General features: G+C 46.0%; 1 protein-coding gene across 2 annotated transcripts; it reads left to right on the forward strand.

The window, feature by feature from the left end:
* The first annotated feature begins 1,331 nt into the window (after positions 1 to 1,331).
* Positions 1,332 to 24,454, forward strand: HSF4 (heat shock transcription factor 4). 2 transcript variants are annotated; one of them, XM_009695996.1, is made up of 13 exons: positions 1,332 to 1,454; positions 5,515 to 5,623; positions 6,773 to 6,900; positions 8,271 to 8,395; positions 10,733 to 10,808; positions 12,297 to 12,361; positions 14,775 to 14,874; positions 15,603 to 15,727; positions 17,619 to 17,843; positions 19,900 to 20,005; positions 21,460 to 21,525; positions 22,942 to 23,032; positions 24,261 to 24,454. In XM_009695996.1, the coding sequence occupies exons 1-13, from the start codon at positions 1,332 to 1,334 to the stop codon at positions 24,452 to 24,454; spliced, it is 1,533 nt and encodes a 510-aa protein (XP_009694298.1). The 2 variants fall into 2 exon arrangements, with proteins under 2 accessions (XP_009694298.1, XP_009694299.1); XM_009695997.1 differs by having other exon boundaries at positions 22,942 to 23,029; positions 24,259 to 24,454.
* Positions 24,455 to 27,778: the final 3,324 nt, after the last annotated feature.

The following is a 27,778-nucleotide window of genomic DNA, read 5'->3' on the forward strand; positions in this document are numbered from 1 at the left end:
TTTTTACTGCAGATCTCAGCAAAATTTAATTTTGATTTTACATTTGAAAAGGTTGTGTCAGGTGCTCAGCAACTACTTTAATAGACAGTTAAAGAAGTGGCAGCCTCAATACAGCCATTTTCTGCCCATTGGGTACTTAGCCGTGCAGTTTCAGTGAGCTATAGCAATGAACTGTGGTCATCTGATGGAAAATCCACTCTAACCTTGCTAATTCCTCTTTTGGCATTTCAGTGGTGGTGAGCTCACCTGTTATCCACTTGTCAGGTGACCTCTAGCTTGGAGGGATATAACAGGAGCTGAATTACGTTAGAAAATACAAGCAGAAGAAAAAACACCTAAGGAAAATCATTCACAAGGTAGTAATACAAGGCACGTGACCTGCAAATTCCCTTGTCCGTCTTGTCTTTCTTTTGCTCAGGAATGCAGATTTCCAGGTTACAATTTGAATGCCTTTGGCAAAGATCTTTGCTTTTATTACATTGTTAGTGTTTCTCAGGATAATCAAGAATGCTGACAGTTTTTGCATCTGATATCTGCATTCACATGCAAGTTATCCTGCATCTGAATTAGGGTACGTGTGTGTTGGTCTGTTGTACTAAAGATTTTGGTGAACGTTATTTGAAGAGCAGTTTCTGAGTTGAAATGATCCTGGTGTAAAACTACACTGCAAGCACCTACTTAGAGCTATCTAAAGCATTTATAATAATAATAAAGGATATTGTCATCTAGATTCTATGTGTAGCTGGTTTTATCACCCTCTCCTCTCACCCAAGAGCCAAATCATTTCTCTTGACCAGTGATATAGGATCTGTAGCCAAACCAGTTTACAATTTTGACTTTTCCAAACATTGCTAAAGATGTGCAGCTCTGAGCTCTGGCCAGCCCTTGTTCATCTGTGCCGGCCAAAGTTTGGGATAAGAAAATTCCAAAATAACAATTCAGGTGCTTTCACAAACCTGGCATTGCTGTGCCTTGGGTATCCCACAGACTCCTGGCAGGTGGGTTCACTCCGGCGACTTGCTAACCTCCCAGCATAAGGTGGGCAGCACGTGTTCCCTTTGCATGACGCTGCGTATTTATTCACGGCTCTGTGAGATCGACTGCAGTGCATTTTCATTCTGTGTATTGTTCTCTGGGGCTGGTGATGCCATCGCATTGTGCTGAGTTTTTAAGAGTGCAAGCAGCACTGCTGATGTGACTCCCTGGGAGCCTACTTTCCACTGGCCTGGGATAAAATCCAGTGGTTCATTCTCTGTCGGATGCAGGCGCGTGCAGGGAGGCAGGCACGCCGAGAGCGATGGGGTTAGTGTAGCTGGGACACTTGAAAAACTATGCAGGATTCACCCAGCTCTCTGGTGATGGATGGATACTCCAGCAATGTGCCAGCCTTCCTAACCAAACTCTGGACGTTGGTGGAAGATCCTGAAACGAACCATCTCATCTGCTGGAGTACTGTAAGTACAGCGAACATCGGGTCTCACTAAGTGCCTGCAACACCAGGTGCAAGGCCCAAGTACAGCAACTTCCCTTTGCTTTACTTGGGAGAGTGGAAGGATCAGTAGTTCATTAGGGGGCCTTTTGGCTATACTTGGTATTATTTATCTGCAATATCGGAGCATTTCTGTTTCAAAGGGACAACTTCGGGACTGACTTAATAACAATATTTACACATTTCACTTGAAGCACCTTAAAGAGAGTGTATAATATTGAATCTTCTAAAACTCCAGACTTGTTAAGAGAGAGATTCTTTACCTTGCTTGAATTTGCGGTTCTCTAAAATTTTCTTAAAAAAATTCTACTGCTGTTTGTATTGTTTCACAGGTGTTTCTTAGCAGCCTTTCACAAATGCCTTAGGAGAAGGCAGCAGATAAACAGCATTCGAACCTCAGGCTGAAACCTATAGTTTATACCGATCTCAGACTGGCACCCTAAATCACTCACATTTTGGAAGAACTTTACTTGATTTTTCAACAAGTGTGTGTGATGATCATGGTGATGTGTGTATGTGTTGTCCGTATGGCTTCATAGGGACGGATTGCTTTGCTTTCGCTTCTTAGTTGTCACTGAGGCATGAATAAACTAAGTGCAATCAGAGAACAAAAATGATTTATTTGTCCCCCCTCAAACCACATTGTGCTTTTGACCTGACTAAGGCTTGCTGCAAATAATGTGATTTGTCTTCAGCAGGGAGTTATCAAATAAGTTGTGTGCATAAACTTGTTCTCCAAAATCGAGAATCTATAACAAATGCAGATTTAAAGGGGAGGGGGAGTCTAAAGCAGCTTTTCTCTCATGTGTTTGCATCCAATAGAGTTTTCATTCAAAACCTGAGAGAGGATTTGAGCCACATCGCTATCCAAGGCAGTGGTTGCTTTCTGATGTTGCTATTACCTGGCCATACCTCTGAGAACCACCAAGTTTTGGTATTGTGTGTTTTAAATAAGGACTTTCAAACTAGGAGGATTTTCTAACGTGTATAAATAGTCCCCTCTCTGTTACACTTACAACATTTTTATTTTTGACTGCCCACCACCACCACGCTCTGCTTTCCTGCAACCTAACATAGGCTACAGCTACATTCTTGGAAGGTTTTGGTAAGGCTTTTAGATGTCTAAGTTTCCCATATTGCATGTTCCCATGTTTCCCGTGTTCTTCCCCTTCTGTCCGTCAGCATTGTTGGAGCTGAGAAATTGTGTGCGTGCCTGAGATTTCTGGACGTAATCAGAACTCTTAGAAAATAGGACCTATAAGGACCTAGGAACTGCTTCTTAGCATGAAGGAGAAGAGATGGAGAGAAACTGTGGTAATGGTTCATATGTACACTAAAGACTGTTGTAAGGTGGAAAAGAAAAGTCTGCTGTCTGTGTCTGTGGTAGATGGGACGGACAAGAAGTAATTAAAAGAATTTTTGAAATGGAAGATGCAGTTAGGAAGAACTCCTAGCAAATTCCTGGATTAGCTTGCCTGGGCTGGGCACAGGGTGTCTGTCAACCAGGGTCTGTCAAAAACAGTTCAGGTAAGCATCTGCCAAGACTGACATGCCGCAGAGTGAATTTTGCCTTGGGTGGAGAAGTGTCCCCCAGGTTGTGCTCCCGTGGTGTAAGAGAAGCAAGGCACAGCTGCTGTGTGGGAACAAGCGGGCACACGCACGGTCCATCGGTGAACACGCGGTAACTCCAAAGTCTCTTGTGTCCGTAGGAACCCTTTTGGGTGTGCCAGCTTCTGAAAATATTGGAGCCCTGAATTTAAAGGAATGAGCTCTCAAGAGCGGCCACAAGGAGACATTCAGGTACACGAAACCCTTGTGCTTCTCGTTTTACATCAGCCTGCCCAGCCTGGGACACACAGCTGTATCCCAGAGAGAGTGAGTGGGCAGAAGCACAAGGGAAGCAGGATAAACCAGCTGTCCCCAGAGCAGCCTTTGCGGTGTTGGGAAACCCTGGTCCTTGCTGTCATGTCTGTGAGCTCAGTCTGTGAGGATAACTTCAGCGTACGGATTATTAGTGAATCTCTTAAGCACCTGACCAGCCTTTGCTTCTGCTGCATGGGGTAAAGAATGATAGGGAAGACCCTGGTGATGGGCAAAGGGCACTGTCAAGGCAAACAGTCATGTTCAGTGTTTGCAGCAGCAAACAAGGAGCGAGAAGTACAGCTGCCCTGGTCATATGTTTGTAGGCGTGCAGGGTTAATTGTTAGATCTGACAAACGAGCCAAAGCACAGAGGGAACTGGCACACTTTGGTGATGGAAATGTAGTGGCAATGAGCAGGACGGCAGGGTTTGCCAGCTGGCTGTTTTCCGGTGACCGTGGGCAGGCTACAGGCACACACCGGCACCTCTTTAGTCGCTGAACTTTCTCGTGGTCCTGATTACATTCCCTGTTTTAGAAACTTCCAGGCAACCCTGAGAGCACCCGTGCAGCCACGGATCCTGTGATGGGTGTGTGGTGGGACTGCTGGTATGCTCCTACTGCGCACAAAGCCCGAGTGCTCACTCTTACGAAACGCCGTCCTCCTCTGTCAAAAGCCGCTCCGTTGTGAAATAACCCCCCAAGCTAACACACCGCTTGACTGCCGGTAATAACGCTGAACACAGCAGGAGGATGACGGGCTGTGCCAGTCTCAGAGCCCTCCCTGCCAACATTGTGCAGACCCTGGTGTCTTTAGCGAGCTGTCCCTTGAAACTCAACTGCAGCTGAATTGGTCAGTCCCTAATATCTGCTGATGTCTTTGCGCTGGCAGAGGTCTCTGCATCTTGGCTGTCCCTCTATATCTCTGCATCTTGACTGTCCCTCTGTAAAGTTGTGGAGAGCTCAGGCTGCACAGTTGGGTGGTTCCCCAGGTAGCTCTTTGCAGCTCTTTCTGTCTCCGCAAGCAAAGCCAGTGTGAGCCCCTGGAAGATACTGTTCTCTGCAAGTTCACAAAAAAGCCACGCGTGCCCCAAACTCCACGTCTTAAATTGTGATTCTTCATTCCTTCAAATTCCTGGTGCTGGCCTCCATGCAGAGCAGAAATAGGATTTAATGTGTTCCCCCTGTCACCATATCCTGGAGACACCGATCTGTTGAGGTCAGAGATTTAGAAAACGTTCTTTCTAAGCATTGGTTACAGATGAAAATTAATTGCTCATTTTTCTGTCCCTTAAAAAGGTCACGTGGATTTCTGTTTGCAAAAAGTTTCAAGGCGGCTTCAGTGTGCTGCAGCTCACAGGCCCTCTCTGTACCACTGAATTGTCAGCAGGTAGAAGGCCAGGCAGGGGAAGCCCACGGCCTGCAGTGTGTCTGTCTCAGCCAGCCATCCCAGGCAGTTTGCCTTGTTTTGCAATCACGGATCCTGGCAATGGAAGCTCAGAAACAGATATTTTATCTGCTTAACATGTGTGTTGCTAGCTTGGACGGTGAAGCATGACTGTTAACATTTTGTGGTTGCCCTTGTGGCTGTGTACTTTCAAAAATAGTCAAGAGTAGGTGCGTAGAGCTTCTGGATCAGTGTGGTGTCTCCAGGGATGATTTGCTTTCTTGCCATGCGGTGTTTCTTGTACCATGTCTCCAGGCAGCGCTCCCTCCAGGACTTCTGTGTTTTGGAGCAGATGGGTCAGAGTTAGACCTAGACAAGCAGATCGAGGGGTTATAACGGCAGTTCCTACTTTCCAGGACCTTCTTCAGGCACCAGAGTCTTTCTGTGAGGTCCACACAAGAGTGGATGATCACAGGCTACTGGCTATTTGTGTGTAAAAAGTCTGTAGTTTCTTTCTCGCGTCCAAGGCTCTGAACTAAGCAGTGGCAAAGCTTAGTAGAAAAAGATCAAAACTGTAGTCGTAGAGGCCTGACTGTACCAGAAGTGAAAGGAGCATATCCGTCGCTGAAGGCCGTTGTCACTCTTCTCAGCTTCAAGGTGACAATTCAGAGAGCACGACTTCCCCTGCTGTCGGACTCAAGGGCATCACCTCCTCCTGGGCACCTCTCGTGGTCGAGGAAGCTCTTCTGATTTCACCTTTGTCGTTGTCTCTCTTGCAGAATGGCACCAGCTTCCATGTGTTCGACCAAGGACGCTTTGCCAAAGAAGTGCTGCCCAAGTATTTCAAACACAACAACATGGCCAGTTTCGTCCGGCAGCTGAACATGTGTAAGTTCAACCTCCAAAGCCCAGGCCACGTGGGTCCTACAGACATGAGGGGAGTGGCAGAAAGTTGGGGTGGGACAGGAGGCATGAAAGAGAACTGTGGATAGAAAAGCCAAGGCCTTACATATCTATGCATTATTGTGGATTTTGCCAAAGGGGACCTGCCTCTGACATGCCAGGGGAGCAATTTCCTCCTATTGACCTTAGATTCCAGCACGAAATTTCTGTTAGATCAAATAAGATGTGAACTAAGAAATTTCAGCTACCAGATTTTCTGCTTCTCTTGCATCCATTTGATGATCTATTATTGTTTCTTTTCCATTTTATTCTATATGAGGCTTTTTCCAGCAACCTGATGCTGTGACACCTCCCTCAGGAGCTGTGTCTTTTGAGGGTAGCATGCCCAGAGCTTATCCATTTTCCCATCCATATCACTGAACTAAGTTTGGACAGTATTTCTTCCTGCAAACCTTGCCTTGCTGATTGGACATTTTCACCCCTTGACAGAAATTTAAGTGTAGTTTTCATCTACATCTAGACCACAACTGTATTAAGTATGATTCTTTTCTGATAGTTTTTGGAGGTTTTCCAAGGACTAATTCACAAAATTCCTCAGTAAAGTTTTAACTTTGCTATTTAACTATACAGTAGCCCTATTGTAATTTTTAGGCCAGTCTTTAGATATGGTTTAGAAACCTTTCTAGGACTTCAGAGAAGTACCCGAAGTAGATTTCCAAAGGTGTGTGTGACCCTTTTTTCCAAAAGTGGCACCTGATGCTGGTCTGTGCCTTTGAAAATCCTTCCCCTGAATCCCTTTGCCTTGCAAATCAAACCTGAGATTTCATAAAAGTAGGCATTTCGGCTCCTGACAGACCAACACGCCCAAGGGATTGCCGGCGAGGCTTTTGTGGTGTGGGCCGGTGGCAGGGAAGGCCAGTGGGATGCACAGGGTTGTCCCTCGTGCTGGATTTCTTGTAGATATGGCCCAAAAGCGTGCCCAGCCATAGGGAGGGGGCACGGCTGTGCCTTGAGCACTGGAGAAGCTCAAAAAGTGGGGGGAGTGAAGAGAAATGTCCTCAAAAGTGATGGGGATGGGAGGCGAGGAGGAGGGCCAGGGTCTGTCGGCCCTTCACCCACACCTTCTCCACACAGACGGCTTCAGGAAGGTGGTGAACATCGAGCAGGGGGGTCTCGTCAAGCCCGAGCGAGACGACACCGAGTTCCAGCACCTCTGCTTCCTGCAAGGCCACGAGCACCTCCTGGAGCACATCAAGAGGAAGGTGAGGGGACGGCGGGCAAGGGGACAGGCACCAGCCGGGCCTCACTGAGCCCCTTGGGCGGGAAGGCTGAGGCGCGACAGACCTCTGTTCCAGAAGGTTCCACACCACCAGTGTGGAGAGGCTGCGTGGCGCTTTTTCGAAACAACCCTCAATAATATGCCCCACGGCTTAACTAGTGGTCTGTGTGGAGATGGAGCTCCCTTGGTTTGCTTTAAGCCTGTTGTCTCTTTATGTAATTTGTTTCCTTCAGGCCCTCTGCTAGGAGAGAAGTAGTGAATACTTGTTTCCCATCCCTCCGGCATCTTGAGTGGGAAACATCTCGTTTCTCCCCGAGCAGGAGCCCTTCCATGGCTCTCTGCCCTGGGCCGTTCTAACCCTCCCATATCCCTTTTTTGGGGCAGATTGACCAGAACAGCACTCCATGGTGATTGTGAGGGTTTCTACTACAGCTGCATTCCTCTCTTGGTAACTCCCCAAATCTTCTTTTGCTTTCAGACCACGGGCCCCTGTGCTATAGACGGCTCAGCATAGCTCCAAGATCACCCTGTGGTCTGGTCTCTGTCCTCTCCATATACATGTATGGTTGGGGCAGGGGTCTTCGGTGTGCAGGGCTTGGCTTTCACCAGAGTTTTGTCTGTGGTTTTTTCTGCTCTGTCACTCAGTATCACGAGACCTTCGTGTAGTGCCGCACAGCCAGGCTTGCTTCACACCGCTCTGCTTTTGAATTTGTTTTTCTAGATAAGTACGCCATAACTCCTGCAGGTCTCACAACAGTCATCTCCTGTTATTACAGAAGAGATAACCTACTCCTGCCCTCTACTTGCTGTCTTTTAACCTTTTATTGATGCCCCAAAAGGGCTATTCCTTTACTGAATTAGCATAGCAACTTCAGAAAAGGGTCTTCAGCAAAAGCCTTCTGGAAATCCAAGTGTAATATGTCAATTTGAAGCATTACCTCAGGCTCATCCCTGTAAAACATAAGGCTGGATTGGGTCTCTCTGTAGTTAACGTAGAAAGATTTAATCAAACAACCTAGTTCAGTTCCTCCCTGGTCCTCAAAATACCTTCCACCACCCTCACACCCCCAAAACTGAACTGAAATAAGTCTCCACTCAGGTGGGCAATGTTCTGCTGCCAACAGATTCTATGTACAAAAGGATTTGTCCTACTCTTTGCTCTATTTTATCCCTTTGGCCCTTGCAATAATACCCTAAGGTTAATTCAGACTCTTGTGCATACCTCCTGTCCTAGTATTTCAGCACATCAGAGCCCAGCTGGTGGAAGTCCTGCACCCGAGCCACAGCAATGACTCTGTCTGTCCATGGCCCTTGTGGCATTGGTAAAATCCACTTTTGATTTTTCCTCCTCAGGTGTCGGTAGTGAAAAGTGAGGAGACCAAGATGCGCCAGGAGGACCTCAGCAGGTTGCTATACGAGGTACAGATACTGAGAAGTCAGCAGGAGAACATGGAGTGTCAAGTGCAGGACATGAAGCAGTGAGTTGAATCCTACTCGGGCTGCTTCTTACGGGCATTTGCTTCTCTACATTTGTTGATCTCGGGGAATGTTTGAAATGAGGAGCCTTACGCACCTCCCTCCCAGGGAGAAAGTGCTGAGCCAGGGCCTGATCATAGGGACTACATCTGTTGAGACAATGACATGCAGGATTTCTGTGCAGACTCGATGATCTACAAAATATGAATTAATGCTCAGCCTCTCTGTCTTCTGTGAAAGGTAGACATATTCTCTACATCTGTGTTCTCCCTTCACAGATGAGGAAAGCACAGAGGTGGCCATGTAGGAAATATGTATATAGCCTGAGGACTTAACTCAGAGAATTGTATTTCTTCCAGATAGAAATTATGGTAAAGATATAACTCTTTCTCACACATAGAAGAATCCTTGGCAGAAATGTTGTGTCTACTCCAAAAAAAAAAAAACCAAACCCAACCCACAAAACCCAAAAACTCTCTCTGTCATCCTCCACCTCCAAAATATGACTGACCTAAAATATGTAAGAACACAAGAACTGCTGTAGTGTTTAGTGCATGGACCCATCTCTCTGAAGACTCTGTCCTCTGACACGGCCAAAATTGTTGTATAAGAGCAAAACAAGCAAATGCAATGCTTCTTGCACGTGACTGCTTGACCTCCAGCTGTCTGAGACTGGGATTTTCTGAGTCAGACATGGTCACTAGGAATTTAGTAAATGGATACAGTTTTATAAATCATGTACTTGGAGAGGCTTTTGTTTGCCTGCAGAATTATAATTCTTACAGAGAACTTTGTTTAAAAAGCACTTGAATAATCAAAAAGACCCAAAAAACTTCTTTTATAATGAAAGCTGATATTCATACACCACCTGATGACACTGGCACCCTGGACCTTGAGAGAACACCATATACTGTGAAACTTCATTCCAGCCCAGCATCTTACATGCAAAGGATAAATATTTTTATCCTACCTCAATTTTAATGACTCCCACACTTAGCGTGTGCATGAAATCACCCCATGAAATCCAGGTACAGCGGCAATGAAAGAGTTTCTAGGCTTGTATCTTACTTAATTCTTAAGGAATTCCTCTGTCGATGATTTGGCCTTGCTTTTGGTTTATTCTCCCTTTTGATTTGCTTGCTCCCTTCCTCCATCTGGCAAAATTGCATTCAACTGATGAAAATAATGAAATTTTTATAAACTAAGACAGACCAGAAATCCCAGGCTGAAACCATGTTAAGAAATTTGTGCTGGTAAAGAACCATTAGGACGTCACTCCAGTACACACTGTCAGACTAAGGAAAGCTGCTTTGTTGAAAACCCTGTCAGTACCAGTACAGAAAGTTCACTGCAGAGATTCTTGCTGCACGAGCTGCTATACTAGGGCAGCTACTGTGCTCTTTCGAGCCCTGAACCTTATCTTCCCGGTTCTAGCATCAACCCACACTAGAAAGGCTAAAAAGCAAAAGCATTTATAAATTTCACCTGTATGATAGGTTTTGCTGGCCTTTCAGTTTTGGAACATCCATATACTCTTGAGATAAGTTGACTGGCAAAACCTTTGGCAGCACGGACTTGGCTGGCATCCAGCTTTGGAGGCAGCACAGTGAGTAAGCTCTGCACCTCCCCATCCCACTTTCTGGGGCTGCCTCTTCGAGGATGCCTGTAAACTCCCCTATGTGCTGCATTTGCAGACAGAAAATAAATATGCTCTATGCAGTTGCAAGCTGGACACAGGTCTCTGCTGGATGAAATCAGTAACTCCCACTAATAAAATCATTACAGTTCTAGTTCAATGCTCTCAGATGCAGAAGCATCCCTTTAGCTGCTCCAGTCACTCCCAAGCATGCCTTTGTACCACCACGTGTGTGAGGTTTCGGGAGGCAGAATACATAGGGTCTCTATCCATCAGGTCTCTTGGTCTTTGAGGGCACTGAGGGCAGTTGCGGAGAGATCGGGCTTTCTTGGCTCTTGCAGGAAGAACAGTCTCAGTGATCCAAATTATTCAAAGTCACAAATCAGGCTTTGCTCTAATTCTGAGTTTGGCCCACATGTTCCAGGAAAACTAAACACACGTGTCCTCTTGTTAGCCTCCCCTATCAATGTTGACTTCTCTTTATTTGTTTTTCCTCCATGCTTTGATCTGTAGTTCTTTTGAGGTCAAGGAAACGCAAGGAAAGCAATTGTGTGACCCCGTTTGGGACACCTGAAAAGCGCTAAGCACCGCAAGAACCCCAAAGTGAGGCAGACTTTGCACAATTGGGTCTGCTGTGCGTCATGGCAGCACCATGGGCTGTTGGGATGTTTGTGCTCATGGAAAGTTTCTCTTTCGCTTTCAGGCAAAATGAAGTTCTTTGGCGGGAAGTTGTTTCTCTCCGGCAGAACCACTCACAGCAACAGAAAGTGATCAATAAGGTAGTGGTCCTATAAGCTCCAAACTCACTTTTACTGTATGGTCTATGCCCTCCTCTGATTTTTTTTTTTTTTTTTGTTGTCCCATAATCTTGATTCTATGATTCTAATCTTGTCCACACTCTGATGTTGCAGTATATTTATTTCCCCTCTCTTTCAAATTGTGTGATGCCCTTATGTGTCCTATGGAAAGTGGTCATTCACAAAGCATAGATTATACCCTCAAGCCAAATATTTGCATTTCCTTGCTGTGATGTTAGAAACCACTTTTCTGTCAAAGTCCTGAGCGAGAGAGCACAACTCCCGCTAATTGCCCTGTATTGGCTGTGTTCTGGTTGTCCCGATGCCTTGGGGCTTCCCAAATCTTTGCTCTTTGCGTTGTACAAGAGAGGAGCCTGCCCCTCCTGCCAGCACTGAAGCTGCAGGCAGCAGAATTGGCTAGCCATTCCCCCAGTGGGGACCTCCGGCAACTGGTACATTTTCTGGCATTACTGGTATAGTTGAGGAATTAACTGTACAACCTTTTAGATTGAAGGAGCATTGCAAAGCCGTCTCCCTTGAAATCTAGCGTGACCAGGACTAGAAAAGGCCTCTCCAGTGATTCCCAGATGGTGCTGACGTGACTGAGCACGTCACATTTCGCAGTCGCCCTGAGAGCCACATTCTGCCCCTCACGTGGCATCTCCGAGTCATAGAACTGGACAGAAATGCACGAGGCTATCAAGCCTTCCTCCAGCGCTGAGGCTGGACCAGCCACACCACTCATTGTAGAGGCATTTATGCAACTCTATTTTGTTATATTGAGCAATGAGTAAGAGACAGCTGTGATATATAATAATAATAATGCTCTCTTTGTTTGGAGGTCAAAGCAGAGCATTAGGCTCAAGCTGACCTGGGAATATGTTGCTAAGTGATTCCTGTCCAAAGCCATTCTGCATCCTTTCTAGTGTCCTGTTATATCAGCACTGAATTTCACAGGGCTGAAAAACTCAACTGAAAGAGCTAAGGCCTCCATCCAGGGTCTCCCCTAGGGGGTTGCCCCTTTCACTTGCAAGGTCTTTGCCAGACTTTATAGAGCCTCTTATAAAGGTCTCTAAAGATTTTTACGGAGGCCAAGTCTAACTCCAGGCCTAGGAATGTTTGTATGTGTACTTCATGGGCAGATTCCCAAGTCTAACAGGGCTAACCGGAGTGCTGCATGCACAGAAGTGGAGAGAGAAAGCGCTGAGCACATGCGTCTAGCAGCCTTTGCACAAAGCAGGCACCTGGCTGCGTTCCTTCAAAGCCAGGCAGGTCGTTTGAGTTCTCGGGAAGCTTAGTCCTGTTTCGGGCTCCAAGGTCTCATGCAATTTGGCTCTCGTATTTCATGGCTGCTCCCAGCTTTTGGGGTGGTGTCGGGAGGGAGGAACGTGTGAGATAAGAATGGCTGCGAGAGCAGGGAGTGCTGAATCACTCTGCTGATTAACATCGGATTTTGATCTCTCCTGACAGCTGATTCAGTTTCTGTTTGGCCAGCTCCAATCGAGCCCTAGCAGCACTGGGATAAAGAGGAAGCTGTAAGTACCCTTGTGTGGTGCGCACATGCTCACGGGTGCATAATGCTGCCCCCTCACTAAAAGCACAAGCTCAGCTCGCCCAGGCAGGCGGTCACCGGACCAGGACACCATGGTGATGGGAAATGAATGGGCTGAACTGCCGAGTCAGACCTGCTGACATGTCCCATTCAGTGGTCTTTAGAGAAGCACCGTGTCAGCTCGTGACCTTTATTTGGGGAACACAGAGCGCGATGGGAGATGGGAACGCTAACTAGTGGGAGGGTAAAGGGCAAGACCCCACTGCTGGTCCTACAGGTTCCAGTTTTGCCACTTGTCATCAGTAGGAGCAGGGCTGGGTCCAGCCACCCACAGACACGTTTAGGTTGACCCACAGTCACCTCTGCCTAACCCCTCTACTGAGCCTCTTGGAAGGGGTAAATGCTGCAAGGAGAATGGTAGCAAAGAGAAGGGCTCAAGGGGAGGATATCAGCTGCTCAGAGTCACTGAGGTTCATGAGTGGGGAAATTTTCCTCCAGTGGCATGGGGATGCAGGGAAATGAGATGCCAGATCTGCTCTCTAATTTCCACAGTCAGGGCTGTGCCCTCCCTGTAAAAGCTCTGCAGCCCAAGAACTGTTGTCTTAGACCACTGTTTTTTGAAAAAAGCGCAGCATTAGTGAGAAACAGTGCTGAAAGGGGCAGAAGAGCACAGACCGACCTGCATAGCAGCTGGATTGACCCCCTTATGAAGAGGGATCACACTGATACAACCCGGCTGCAATTTGCACAGTGGCGCGCAGGTTAATTTGAGTTTCTACTTCCTTGGAAACACAAAGGTCTGTCTTTGAGGAACCTCAGCTCCTCTGTTTTCAGGGAACCTCAGCTCTTCTGTCTATATCTGCATCTCCAATGTCTTACCTTTCACAGTTTTGTTTTCCTGCCTCTCTCTTAAATGACTGCAGGAAAGCATAGTGTACAGCCTGGAGCAACAGTTGGCACAGACCAGAGTGCTGGCTGGGGGCTCTGGGTAGGGTTGGACAGGATGGGCACATCTGTAGGTCCCACAAGCACATCTGGCCTGGGAGGCTGTTAGATGGGATAGACACCAAAGATACTTTGATAAGAAATGTTGGATGGGGAGGTTCATTTGTGGCTCCTGGAGCAGAGAGCTGGACGCTTACAAATTCGTAATCGTCGCAGGGCTGGCTATGATATCACAGTGTGTACTGACAGGTAGATTATGCCATAACAACATCTGTGTCAGGGTGATTCAAATGTTCTTTTTTATTCTGTGTCTTTAGTTAATGTCATAGAATAGACTAGAAAAAGGCTGTTAAATGAGATGTTAGACAACACTGTGGCCACTGTGTCGTGCTGTATAATGCCCTTCACTGTAGGATCTAATTAGAGCCTGAGCAAACCCATAATTTCTCCCAACATATCCAGCTCCAGTGTCTGTAGGATGAAGGGAGCTAGAATTATCTTCTGTCAAGCCTGTTAGACACCACTGTGGAAAAAACTGTTGGCTTTCCCTGGTGCCCTCCGCCAAATCACTGCCTTCTAAATGAACCCTGAAGATGCTTTTCTTGACTGTGAGACAGCAGGAGGAGAAGAGGGATTTGCTAGGCAGTTTTATAGGATCACCGCAGCAGTAACAATAGTGGGGGTGTCGCAAAATATACGTGTTCCCGGCTTCTCTGGGACTGTATCACAAAACCGAGGACTGCCACCCAGGAAGTTTCGTGATGGAAAGACAGTGCCATTTTGAGGCTCCTTCTCATTTTCTCTTGGTTTCAATCATTTACTAAACAGAAAGCACTCCTGCTACAGGACCCAGCACACAGACCTACTTCTTGTTGTCAGTGACCATCTGTAAAAGCCTGTCAGTCATTTTTTTTAAAAGCCTGTATGCAATGAGTTCAGGCTCTGCTCTGCTTTGTGTCTTCCTCTGTTTTATTACCTCCTTAGTATGTGGCATGGATCCCTTTTATGCAGTGCTACCTACAGAGATGTAGTTTTGCTAAAGAGGCCCTGAGCACGCGGGAGCTGGTAACAAGGCCAGACTCTCAGTATTGCGCTAATAATTTCAGCGTAGCTACCTCCAGTTAAACAAGCTGAAGATCCAGCCTAGAGCTTGAAACCACTAGCAGTTAGAAGAAAGTATGAATTGAATTTGTTACTTTACTTACATTTTTTAAAATAAGATCTAGAAAACCTAGATCATCCCTTCTTTATATGGCTAATGCACTTTTTTAATGGTCACCTCCTCCAAAATTGTTGTTTCCCTTCCTTAACACTGAGCAAGAAAGTACCTTACAGCTGAGAAAAAACAGAGTACCCAGGGGAAAACAGCTCTTGGCTGAGAGACATTTTTTGTATGAGCAATTGGAACCAGTCAGTATGTGCTGGGACAACAAACCTGTTTCTCTTCACAGACCTCTGATGCTTGACAACGGGATCTCAGCTCCACAGGTGGCCAAGTTCAGCCGGCATTTGTCTACGGACCCCCTCCATGACCCCTACTTCATACAGTCGGTAGGTTTACGCCAGCCTCTGAGCTCTGTGGGATTTCTTTGGGCAGGGTGGAAAAACGTTTGAAGCAATCATACAGGTTATAAAGTAAGTAGTTTGGCAGTGAAGAAGAGAAGAGGTTTGCAAAGCTGAGCGACATTTATGATTTCTTTGGCTCCCCTGTTTCAGGAAGGGGCATGTTCTTGTATGCGCTTGTGCTGCCGTGTTCGTGTGGGAAGCCACGGGTTGTGGGAGGGAAAGGCAGATCCTGCACAGCAAACTCTCCATGGTTTTACCCCAACCTCAAGGGCAGAGAGGAAGAAGTATGTTCTAGAAGTGGGTACTATGATCTTTCTGACCAGAGCTAGATTTTTGCAGCCGCAGAGGGATCCCCAGCACCCTAACCCGCCAGAGCAGACACCGGACACATGACACTTAACGTTATGCAGCTAAAATACTTGAGCCAGCATGAGAGACCAGTACTAAGCAGTCTAGGCAAAATGTCGGACATGGAAAACCTTACAGTAGCTGACACTTCAGTCATGGAGTTTATTTTACACCTGCACCTCTATGTGGTTGGAGGAAAGGCCAGAGGAAATTATAATGTTGCGTAGTAGATTAAAACTTTCTTGGTTTCCATACAAGGAGGACTCAAGGGCACAGTGAGTAAACCCTAACTATCGCAGATAAGGCCTTGGATTTGTTCTGGGCCTCAGAAGGATAAATCTGTATGATTTTTGCTTTCCTCTTAGCCATCGACAGAACCTGCCTCTTGCTTAAACAGCCCTGCAATTGCTGGAGGACCCATCATATCTGATGTTACTGAAGCAGCATCATCCAACATCATAAATATGCAATCCCCTCCTGAAAATGACAGGTAAACATGTTTGTGATTAAAAATGGGGAGAGTGGGATATGGACATGCATAACTTCAACAGAGTGTTTCCTGACTGTAATTCTACAAAAGTTTCGGTCTAATTCACAAATTTCTGTAGAGATGGTGGGCTGGAAGATTTTTTTTCCAGTTTGCAATGTGAGTCAGATTTTCTGATTTAGGGAGGGATAACAGCATAACTTTCGAAATAAAGTCAGGAGTTTCATGCTGCGATCTTCCACTCACCTCTTTGAGAAGTATTCCATGTTTCGTTATATTTTGTTCTCAAGACAGGGGCTGTCTCAGACTTTATCAAATAATGAGATACTAACACTTGTTGAGTTTGTTGAGAGAAAGGAAGTTTCCTTTTGGCTTTGACAAAGAAGAAACAGAATCAAATTGTACATCTTTCTGCTAATGAGAACAGAAAGGTTGCATCACAACAACTTCCGATGTTTGACAACTTTTCTGTGAAAAGGTCCCAGTAACTTAAGAACTGAATGTAGAGGTATTTTAATGCTTATCTCTTCCTGCCACAGACGTGCAGCCTATTTAGGGCTAGTAGCAGAATAGCTACAACTGTGTCAGTGGAAAGTAAGTAGACAGATGAATCACGGAAACAGTTTCTCAGGCATAGAGGCAAGGCAATTATGCTCTAGAAATTGTCTGTAAACCTGCCTCATAATTGAAACCATAGCCATAAAATTAGCTAGAAGCAGGTAAAGAGCTCCAGATTAAAAACCAACCAACCAACCAACAAACCAAAACAAAACTGGAAGCCTCAGAAAAAGCAGAAAAATTTTAATAGAACCTTCAAGTTAAGTTGCTTATTTTTACTAATTACTGAGTGCCATCTGGCGGCCTCTGATCTGTGCTGTGTCTGCATGACTCGGGAATCTGAGCCAGCCACGGCCCTAAGGAGTCACTAGTGGATTAAGTCACTAGGATTAAGTGGTACTTTCTAAATCAACGGGAGCTTCTGGTGGGAGTTTAGGATTCAGGAGATGAGATGTTCTGGAAGGAATGCTGAGGAAGACTTCATAGTGTCACGTACCATCCCGTTTGTGTGACACGCTCATGTGTTGTCTTGCGGCAAAGTTAGTTGGTAAGCGTTGTAAGATAATATGTTTTCAGTATGGCTTTCCATGCCCTGTGCCTCTTGATCTACATGCCTTTGTCACCTTGGCTCCAGTTGTGCAGGTTCACAGGGAGCTGTAAAATCTCCTGTAAGTACTGCAGAGTAGAGTTTTACATACAAACCGCTACTATTCAAAACTTCAATGCCCTGTGTCCGTCTAGGAATAACATGGAGTGCCTCTCCCACTGGAAAAAGGCAAACCTCTGCTTCCAAACAAGTATAACATCAGACTGGGACTGTCAGATTTTGACAGCTTCTGTTCCAAACCCTGCAGGGCCACAAGATCCTGACCTGTATTACTGGGATGTCTAGAGCCCTTGCTGGTCCAGTCCTAACTCCTGCATGGGAAGGTCTTACTGATCCCATTCCTATCTCTAGGGTGGAGACTGTTCTTTTTCAGGGGAACCTCTCTAGCCTAGTTTCCCTTTAACCTGTCTCAAGCCTAATACTCATCTGAGGAATGACCAACACGTGGAAGTGTATCTTCCATATTATTGAAACAATCAAATGGGGCGAATTCATTATAGCTATGACTGATGAAGTGACTGAAGATATTCCAGCTGAGTGTGTTTCTGGAGCTTGCTGAAAAGAAAACAAGGTTGCTGGTTTCTTTTGCCCATCCAGGGGAATGGAAAGACCCTGTGGGGCAGTTTGATGGGAATTGGAATCAAGCCCTTGTACTATTGCCCTTCCCAGTAGTACGAGGCCTTTGCAGAGCAGACGTATGTGTTGTGCTAAGTCTTGTCTCTGATACAGAGAGAAGTGCCTCATGCTGATCAAGGAAGAGCCAGTCAGCCCTGGAGTGAAAGCCACCGCTGAGCCTGATGTCCCCCTGCCAGGCTGCCGGGCTTGCTCTGAGCCCCCTGTGCTCCCGGTGGCCATGGTTCAGTCCGTTTTGGAAGGCAAAGGGAGCTGTGGTGCAACCCCACCAGGGACCTCACAACCATCCGAGAGAAGAAGCAGAAGGACGTTACTGGACAGGTGAGGGGAGTGAGGGAGAGCTGTGGCCCTGCATCTTTCATGACCCTCTCTTCCCGTGAGCCAGGGGGAAAGGGAAGACCGACTTTAAGTCACCTAATGCAGCCTGGTGAGCTTCGTCCTGTACCTGTGGCACATGCTTAGAGGACCCTTGAAGCCCAGGGGACAGTTCACAGGGGTAGGGGGGGTCTGTGGATGACTTGCTTGAAGGACCCACCAGAGGAAGAGCTGCCAGACCATGTGCATCAGAGCCACAGGAGCAGGAGGAGGCTTTTCATGGTGAGAGGGATTTGCCCAAGGTCCAAGTGAAAGCTGGAGCCCAGACCAGCATCCATGTCTGCAGACTTGCAGACCACTGGACCACACTACAGCTCTGGTAGCTTGTGTGCCCTCTGTCACTTGTTTTGCTGAGTCTTCAGTTATGTAAAGTCATACGGAAATATTTGTTACTGGTGTTTCTGTGCAGTGAACAGGGTGTCACTTGTGTGCCAATACGCAGCCAGTGATGGAAGATGACAGTCAATCATCGTCATAACCTCTGCACTAAGTAGGGCATATGTTTGATAAGGCATCAAAGCATTTATCAGGCCCAGGCTTGGGCCTAAGAAGGAAGTAATTTGCCCCCTTTCTTTTCCCCTCCTGTGCTGTGAAGTCAAATAGACTTTTCTCTTTAGTCTGTTCTCCCTTTGCATCTCCTCCTATTGCTTTTCCAAGGTGACTTTCCTGAGTCAGTGCTAGATCTGTCTTCGGGGGGCAGCCAGTCACTTTGGCAGCACCGCATGGGCCGTGTGCTTCCGGGGAGGTACCGGGGAGCTGACACTGCAAGAGATCTCGGCTTCCCCATCTCTGACTAAGAGTGAAAACCCACAAAACTCAGCTGCATTGTTGTGCTTGTCTCCTTGAACTGGAGGGGCTCAGTAAAATGCTAGGCAGTCCAAAGCAAGGGTATAAAATGATGCCTTAAAATCATGACATAGCAAGTGAGGTCACTCATGGGGATGAAGAGTTGGGAGTTTGTCTTCACTGAATGCAGAAGTCTGATACAAAGGGATGGAGGTTTCATTATTATGAAGCCAGGGCACGCAAGTATCCTGCATGTAGCAGTCACCCAGAGAACGATGTCCTCCTGCAAGGGGGATTAGCCCGGTGTCACTGGGCTCAGCCACAGGGCCATCTGGGTGAGCTGCTTTTGGAGCTGTGGTCTGAGACTGAAATCCCAACAGCACCGATGTCATGGGTGAGTTTACAGCAACAGCAGGAGGGAAGCATAGTTGCAGCTTGGTGGATGACGGGGAATTTAACTGCAGAATTCATTCTTGATGGCAACTGTAGCAATGTAAGGAGGACTGAGGGGGGAAAAACCCAAAACACTCAACAGAGTTATCAGAAAGGCTTCTATTTTCCTTTGGGTCCTTTCAGAAATCCAAATTCCTCCTTCTGAACCCACTGGCTATTTAAAAACATTTTGTTAGAAGAGAAAAATCATCTTATTTTAAAGACTCTGGATTTTAAGAGAAATTTTTACAGCTTTTTGTGGGGACTGAACACAGACGGGCCTCACAGTTGCTCCTTTAGCTGAATGTCTTGGGTAAATGCAGCCTGTAGGTGAAAGTCACTCCTTTAAAACCCAGTAGTTAAGAGTAATTCAGCTACCTTGGACCCAGGAGGATGGAAATGCAGCCTGTTCTGGATGCCAAGTGCCTCTCTAGAAGGATTTCTTCTAAGGAAAGCTTTATTTTTTCCCAGTTTTGAGGAGATGTGCACAGACCATCCATCCCCAAACCACAGGAGTCACCTAGGGAAGGAGAAGTCTCACTTGTTTTACCATCAGCTCAGTCCCCTGCGTGCTCTGCTGGGTTGTACTTCTGGGATTAAACCAAGTTATATGACATAAACCCAGGCTGACAGTGGGCTCTTGGTTTTCAAAATGAGATTTAAGCATAAACCTCCTGTTGGAAAGCTGCTCAGTTTTGCTTTCTATATGCAATATTCCTATTTCTATAATTGTATATCTATGCAAGTCTCATTCGTGACAATATGTGCCCTTGTCTTTTCTCAGAACAGATATTCCAGACCCTTTGGAGGGCACCGACTGGAGCTTGGAAGGGCTGCAGGTGCTGCTGAGGAGCCAGCAGTACGGCCTGGAGCCTGCCAGCCTCTTGGATGTGAGTGCCAGGCCCTCCGCCGAGGCGGCTGCCTGAAACGGCCGCGAAGCTGGCAGCGGTTCACACCTTTGGGCTGGAAATGGGATGGACCGTGCTGCCTGTTCTTGTGTGGCACTTCGGCACATGCTGCCGGTAGAGTCACAGCTCTGTTTTGGCCTGCTCATAAGAACTGGCAGACTTTAAATGATGCTTTTTTAACTTTTCTCCTGAAAATATATGTATTTGAACTTCTAGGAGCACAAAACACAGCGCATTTGGGAAAGACGTTATCATGAGACTCAACACATCTACGTAAAATAGGTTTAATATGACTGTCTAGCTAGTTTGGTAATTGCTTTGGGTGGGTTGGTTTATTTTCTGCATATTTTGCATCTTAGATACTCCTAGATTGTGTTTAACTCTACTACCTTCCCCTTTTCCTCACGTTCTGGTAGCCAATGTCAAGTTCTCTCTCTGCTGAGATATTTAGCTGTCTGTAGTTCTCGGGTCACTTTTCTTTAGAAATGGGTGGTGGCTTTTTTCTTCAGTCTATATGCAGAAATCCGAAGGTCTGTTGATTTCTTTCTTTCACTCTCTCGCCTTGTACATGTCATTAGTATATGGAAGGTTTCTCCCAATAATCACATAACTCTGTACGTAGCAAAAGAATCTGTATCTCAAAGATATGCTCCCCTGAGGAGGTGCTTCAGATACAGGCACGTGGTAAGCTTGCATGGATAAACAGGAATGAAAAACCATTTAAAAAAAAAAAAATCAATCTTATTCTCTTAAAGGCAGTTCCCAAGTGTCTGTGATGGATTTTGACTTTACAGAAAGCTTTTCTAATGGCCTGCTCTATCACTGACTCCGCTGGTTTCTGTTTCTTATTTCTCATTAGGAGGTGTTTTCCTGTTACTGACACACTTTTCTCTCTCTGTGCGACTGAATGTCACAAGAGTGAGAGTGAATCATAAAACAGTAGCCCAGATCAACAGCTCGTTTTCCCAGATTGCTCAGACTTCTCAAGAAATTGCCATCGAGGCATTGACCCAGCAGTAATCTGCCCTCTGCTACTCTGTTTTGGGATCCTTTTAAAAAGCCATACGAATCTGGAAGTGTCCTAGGACCCAAAAGCAACAAAAAAGGGGCTCTGACTTGCGTGTGCAGTGACACAAAGAAGCTGCCCTGGTTTAGGACATGACTGTGATGCTGGGTGTCTGCGCCGCAGCAAGGCTTGCGGGTCAGCACAAGCACCCACCGCTCGGCCTTTGCTGTTCTGGCTGTGCTACAAACCAACACACGGGAGCCTTGGACTGTAGCTTCAATTAATAATGGCACAGCAGCTGAGGCACAGGCAGAAATTACTTTCTGGCATCTCGGCCAGCAAGGCTACAGCCCCCCGCAGCCAGCTGAGGATCTGGGTATCTCCAACCATTACACCTTTCAGAGCCCTAATCGCGTGTTTCTCCCAACAGGTCTTTAATCCCAATTTATCTTTGAGTGAGTGGAACTTAACTGAAATGGAAGCCAGTCTGTCCCCGGTAAGAGACGTGTATTTTTGAGATATGATAATAATAGTAATGTAATTATGGAGCAGAACTTGTGCATAACTGAAGAATGCTTGGTTATTTTATAGCCAGAGGGGAGAGTGGGGTAAAGCACAGCAAGTACACGTCTCCCGAGAGAGTTGTACTCTTGACCTGTCTTTCCCACTCAGCCAGAGCTTGTTTAGAGATATGTTGGTGTCCTGGAGTCTTTAATTGAAACTGCCTGCTCATAAACTTTATCTAAGCGTGAATGTCATGTCTGACAAATACCATAAAGTGTCGTTGTGCCAAAGCTCTTTTATAAAATATACCTTTATAAAGTGCAGCCATCCCTGTACGTTTCAGGAGCAGTAAAACCACGTGCAATTAGAATAGAGGTTCATGCATACCCATCCTGGAGAAACAAGGAGAAATTATTGGGCAGTATTTGTTTGGAATTGACAATGACACAGACCTTTCTGAAGTGCATACGGGGATTTAATAAACAGTGAAGGAAATGTGTGTTTTGTGGCTGGCTGCTTTTTCCTGCTTGATGGAGGGTGAATTTTCAGAGTCCTCGCTGCCAGCTGGGTCGGATAAAGACTCGCATGGTTCTGCCATCTCTACAGACGTGCCAGCCAAGTGTGATCTATTCTAATGAAATGTGAAAGCTCTCTAAGCCTTCTTCATGACATCTCTATCCTTTTTCAGGTTTTGATTTCATAATTTTGAATTTACTAGGCAATGCCTCTTCCTGAGTGTTAGGAAGGAGAGTCTCTGAAGAGATAAATAATATTAGCAAGTCTTGAAAGCAAAGGGCAGTCTCTTTTAAAAAGGATCGCATGAGAGAAAAGGCCAAGAAGGAAGCTGTGATGTTCGCTAGTTCAGTCCTCGAGATCAGTGAATTTCCCAGTGCAGCCTACCCTTAGGCTCGCTCGTCCTCCAGAAAGTCACGAGCAGAGAGAAGCCTGGAAGTAATACCTGCGGCAACTCCACCCCTAGCAGCACTGTGCGAGCAAAAGCTAGTTTTGTTTTAAAGACAGTCATAGGCAAATGGAAAGAAAATTCCTTTCGTCTTTGTTGCTGGCTGCAGAGGACTGTGGGTTTGCTTTGTATGGCAGCGGGGCAGGGACAGCCGCGGGGACAAGAGCCTGGCCTCCTCGTGCAACATGAGCTTCGCACCATGTTAGCCAGCGCTAGTAGGGGATTACATCTCCCTTAGCCCCCTCCTTCAGGCATATCTGCCCTTGAGCACACGTTTTGGGCTATTTTAACAAAGTGCAGGTGTGGTAGGGCAGGGTGGGTGGCTTGCAGGACTGGTGGAGGTTGTGCAGCATTGATGAAGAACTGATTTTTCAGAAACGGCCTAGTTCTAACAAGCTCCCCTGTCTTTGTATAATTGTACATTGTAGTTTATATTTTTGCATCAAGATGCAGCGACTCACAATGGATCTGGAGAAGAATGCAACTGAGCTGTCCTCAAAAGTGTTCAACCCACCGCTCAACGGCGCCTGCCCAGGTAGGAGCACTAGCAGCTCTTGCGGACTCGGGAACGGGTGATGTCATTAAGGCGTTAAACGTGGCAGCAGCTACATCTGACATCCAGCGCTGACCATTTGCCGCTTTGAGGGAACAAAACACATTTGTTATTTTACTTTCAGGATTGTCAGGCAGCAATGTTTCCACAACAACTGCTAGGCTAGTTACTGAGCAGTAGGAAGAGTATGGGGGATAAACTGAGGCTTAAATGTAATTGAACGACGCCTGTTTCTGTTTGGGTCCGCATCATATCTATTGATGTCTCCACTGTTTTCCCTGCCTGTTCATCACCACCGAAGAGAAATGTGATGATTAAGTGGGCAGGGGTGGTAAGAGCTGTGCAGGTCCTGTGTTTCCTCTGGCACCTGCTGCAGAGGAGATGACTCAGTAGCTGCTAGCAGCCAAAGGCAAAGGTTATGCCTCAGTTTCTCCAGACCTTTTACCAGACCTAAGGGGAACTGTCCAGCTGACCTTCTCCCACTCACTCACTCTGATAAAGTGTGTCATGAATCTAGAAGTGTTTTCCTGGTCTTGGAATAGCGATGTATTATTATTTTCATGTGGATTCAGCTGGGATAGACCTGAAAGAGAAGCTTTTGCGAGCCTTAGTTTGACGCTGTAACCACCTGAGCCCACCCCAGAGTTTTGATATATTGTGTGTCATTCAAAGACTTCTAGCCTCTACCTTAAGCTCAGCATCTTGCATGAGCATCAAAGGCATTAAAAGCCCAGCTACGCTGGAGAGAATTCTTAAGCAGGCTGGAGCTGACCTGCACAAGAGGAGCATCCCCTGTTTGCAAAGCCTTTCTAGTCCATGCAGTGATGTGAGGCTGGAATAACAGGGCAATTAACAGATGTCTCCTGCAAAGATGAGGAAAACCAGACAGTTCTTGAGTGAAGAAGGGGAGAAGCTGCTCTTATCCCCTCTCAGTGTCTCCAACCGTTTGGTCATCCCTCTTTCACTTCTTGTGAGGCATCTCAGCGTTCAGACAGAACCCAGCTTGGCAACATGCAGAGATTCCCATCGATTTCGATGGGCTTTTGAGCGAGTCCCAGTTTGACTCAAGCGTTTCCAGGCATTTGTTGCCTGGATGAGGCCCCTCGCTTCCTGTTGCAGTGGGGATTTGCCATTTTTCAGTTCTCCGCATGTAAGGTCTGATAACTTACCTTCCAGAAACTGAGTTTTCTGTTGTCCATTTGCATTCCTAGGGAAAATGTCATTCTTGAAAGCGCCCAGCAGTACCTCGTTGATCGTCAGTCAATCTTTGGAAACGACCTCATCAGCTTGCCTGAAAGTTCACCGCTTTATGTTCCATCTGAAAATATGGCTTCCTACCTGTCCTCTGTGGGTGTCCAAGGGGATATCCCATTAAACCTGAGCTCTTCAACGGACAACAACCAGTGATTTAGCTTCCAAGAAACAACGACTCCCTCCCACCCATCCAAGCATCCACAGGTTTGAATGTAAAGAAACAAAAGTGACTCAGGAACCCACAAGCGAGTTTCTTTTTGTGCCCTTTCTTTTTGAGCAGATGGAAATCGTCAGTAGCTGTTGCGTTACCCTCCCTGCACCTGCATTTCAGTGTTTGCCCAGGATAACAATTTTAAAACAAAATATTGCTTCTGGTGCTTGCTCCTATGGGGAGTGAGAACTTGGCAGGATGTTTTGGGTTTTTTTTTTCTCTTGAAAATCCGTTTAGAAATTTCAAGTCTTCTAATAAAATTTAAGTGAAGAGTAGCTTGAAAGTACATCAGGGACTTCATAAAATAAAGTGATCCTGACCAGTGTCTGCAACAGCAAACTGTTGGAGTTTATTGGGGCAGCACAGATTAGCTAAGATGCCTGACCCTTCTGGATGCTGTTTTTTACATAGGAACATAGTTCTATATGCCAGTCCAATGCTCTAAAAATATTCTTTTACCCATTTTCTGGGTTTGATAGGATGTACTTGTGCCTCTCCCTTATCCTCCTAGGGTGAGTAGAAAAATGAATCTCTCAGGGTGTGCAGAAGATCATTTTCTGAGCGACCACTCCAAGAATGTGTGTCTGGCTCCGAGGGGAGCTACGGACCATCACAGACCCCAAAACATCCCATACTGAGTTGAGAGGGTTTGTTGTTTGGGAATTTTTTTTGTGCCAAATTTATTGTCTCTAACATAAAGGCAGGGCACCCCATACTTCAAAAAAAAAAAAAAAAGGGATGGACTCTTCTGCACACACAATTTTCCACGTGCAAAAAGGACCGAGGGAACGCAGTCTGGGTGTTGGTGCTGGCTAAGTATTCCATGTCCAGTCCAATGATTTTTTGCCTTGGCCGTGGCCTGTTCTATTTCCCCTGAAGATGTGCCTGTTGGTTTATGGATGTATAAAACCTGATGAACCAGTTTAATTGATTGGATCCCCTTTTCCGAAGGACTCTCAGCTGCTCAGTGTAGGAGAGGGGCAGACGGGTTAGTCCACCATGTCCCACTAACTTTTCTTCTGTCCTTTGTGCATCTGAGACCAGCCTCCAAAGGTTGAATTAATCTTCCTCTTCCATGTGGTTTCTGACAACTGAGTTTCTCAACAAAGCAGAGCTTTGGGGTTTTTTTTATGCTGTAGTTCTAATGAGAACGTATTATTTATCTCACTATCCTCTAATTGAGTTGCTTTTCCTTAGGAAAGCTACCCAAATGCAGTAAGACAGACCCAGGAAATTCAACTAACTCAGGCCTCCTGAGGGCTTAGACAGGGAGGTGTAAGCCGTGCCAGTATCATTTGAGGAAATGCTCTACACAATTTCATTGCCACAACAATTCTTGGTCCTAAACCGTATTTCTGAGTATCTTGAATGGTCAAGCAGCATCCATTCCAAAATGCAGTCAATCAGTCAGATGAACGCAGGCTCGAATTCTCCTTAGTAAGGTGAGCATGTTTTAAATGGACCTTCCTGTCACGGCCCTTTCCTCCATCCATTTATCGGTATGTGAACGGATGTCTTAGTTCAGAAACCGTCACTTTTGAGCACATTTTTCCCCAGCTAATGACTGTGTGCTGGGAGCTCTGTCACCACCCTAGGGGTGCAGTCTTTGCAGGAGCAAGGTTGTGAGAGCTTCTGAATTAATTCCAGACACTGTTTTCGTCTTCAGGACTAAGGGAAAATTCTGGCAGCCCCCATTGGTCTGGTATTTAGATGATGTGCTTGAGTGTATCATGGACAAAATTTTCCTTTTGGACGGGTTTGTGCTTAGAAAGTTCACCTAGATCAGCCTGTTTGCCGCTGTATTTTGTCATTTCCAATGATGGAAAGTTGTTGAGTTGCACTCTGTTTACTTCTTTTCTCATAGGTAACTGAAAACTGTCTGGTGTCTCCTATCACCTGACAGCATATGTTATCCCTGCTCAAGATTTATATCCTTCTCTGAACCTTCACACACTAGATTGCCTTCATGTTAACACTGAATGTATTGATCCAATAAGGTATTTAAGCACATGCTTAACTTCAAGCTCCTGAGTAGTTTTCCCCATAATTTTATGAAGCCTATCCCATGCTTGAAGTTAGACGTACGCTTCAGTGTCTTACCGGATTGTCTAGTTGGTGTTGAGAAATGAACCATCCCTAGGAGAGCTACTTGCAAGTAGACAGAGGTGCAGCTCAACCAAGAGGGGTGCCTGAGGCCGTGCCAGGCAGCAGCACAGTTTCGGGTGCCAGGCGGCAGACTGCGCTTACGGTGAGCAGCCCCTCGGGGTGGCTCTTGGGTTTTTCTTTAGGCTTTTTGCTCTGCTATAAATGCAAGATTGGAGCTTGATGGTGAGAGAGGAACCTCCAGGAACCAGTGTTTGAGAGCCACTCCTGTGAAGAAGCAAGCTTGTGTTCCTTGGCTTTTTACATTGTTAATTTTACTTGAAGGTGATGTGCTGAGACTGCATTTTTGCACTATGCTGTACATTTGTAAAGTTTTACAGAAAACACTAATTAAACATGTTTCCTTTTTCTCATTTAGTCCTGCTCTGGCATTTCCCTCACTACTTTCGCCTACCCCTTACTCCTTTCCTCCTTCCCTCCTCCTCACCCGTAAGGGAAAATACCTTCCAGGAATTCAGGACATTCTCCTGTGAGATAATGTAAGGCCCACGGATGGGTTCTGATCATCTGTGCGAAAAACCAGGAGCTGGAGAAGTCTAGCCTGTAAAATGTGGCCAGGTGAACACAGCTCAGAAAGCAGCCAAATTCTTCAAACTAAAATGCTAGTCAGGGTGAGTGTATCTGGTAAAATCAGGACTCTATAGTTCTTAAAATTACTTGCATTTTTTTATCCTTTTATCCTTTTTTTTTTTCTTCCTCTTGCTTTCAGTGATAATAGAGCTCAAATTCTTGGAATTCCTTTTTAAAATCTCTTGTTTACAAACATTTTTTCTTTTTTTAAGTGTGATGTGATAATATGGCCCTTCCTGTTTCTTTGCTCTTAATGTTAGTAAGAGAATACCAGGACAGGCAGTAAAACACAGCACAGAAAATGCAGAACCCGAGGCCCTTGGCGTAGTCCTTACCCAGCTCTGTGTCAGAAAAGGGACACGGGTATTTTTGAGCACCGAGGTCACGGATGTTGTTGGTAGCACTTGCAGCTTTTTGAAGAGACGGTTCCTGGCAAGATGCTTTTGGATAACCCTGGTTCATTCTCCTGCCCTGTCCTGGAAACCATGGATTTTACCAGTGTGTTTTCACTCATGGAAGGTGGAAAATGGCTG

This window comes from Cariama cristata, unplaced genomic scaffold (genome assembly GCF_000690535.1).
Source record: "Cariama cristata isolate BGI_N322 unplaced genomic scaffold, ASM69053v1 scaffold12572, whole genome shotgun sequence".
In the NCBI taxonomy this organism is placed as follows: domain Eukaryota; kingdom Metazoa; phylum Chordata; class Aves; order Cariamiformes; family Cariamidae; genus Cariama; species Cariama cristata.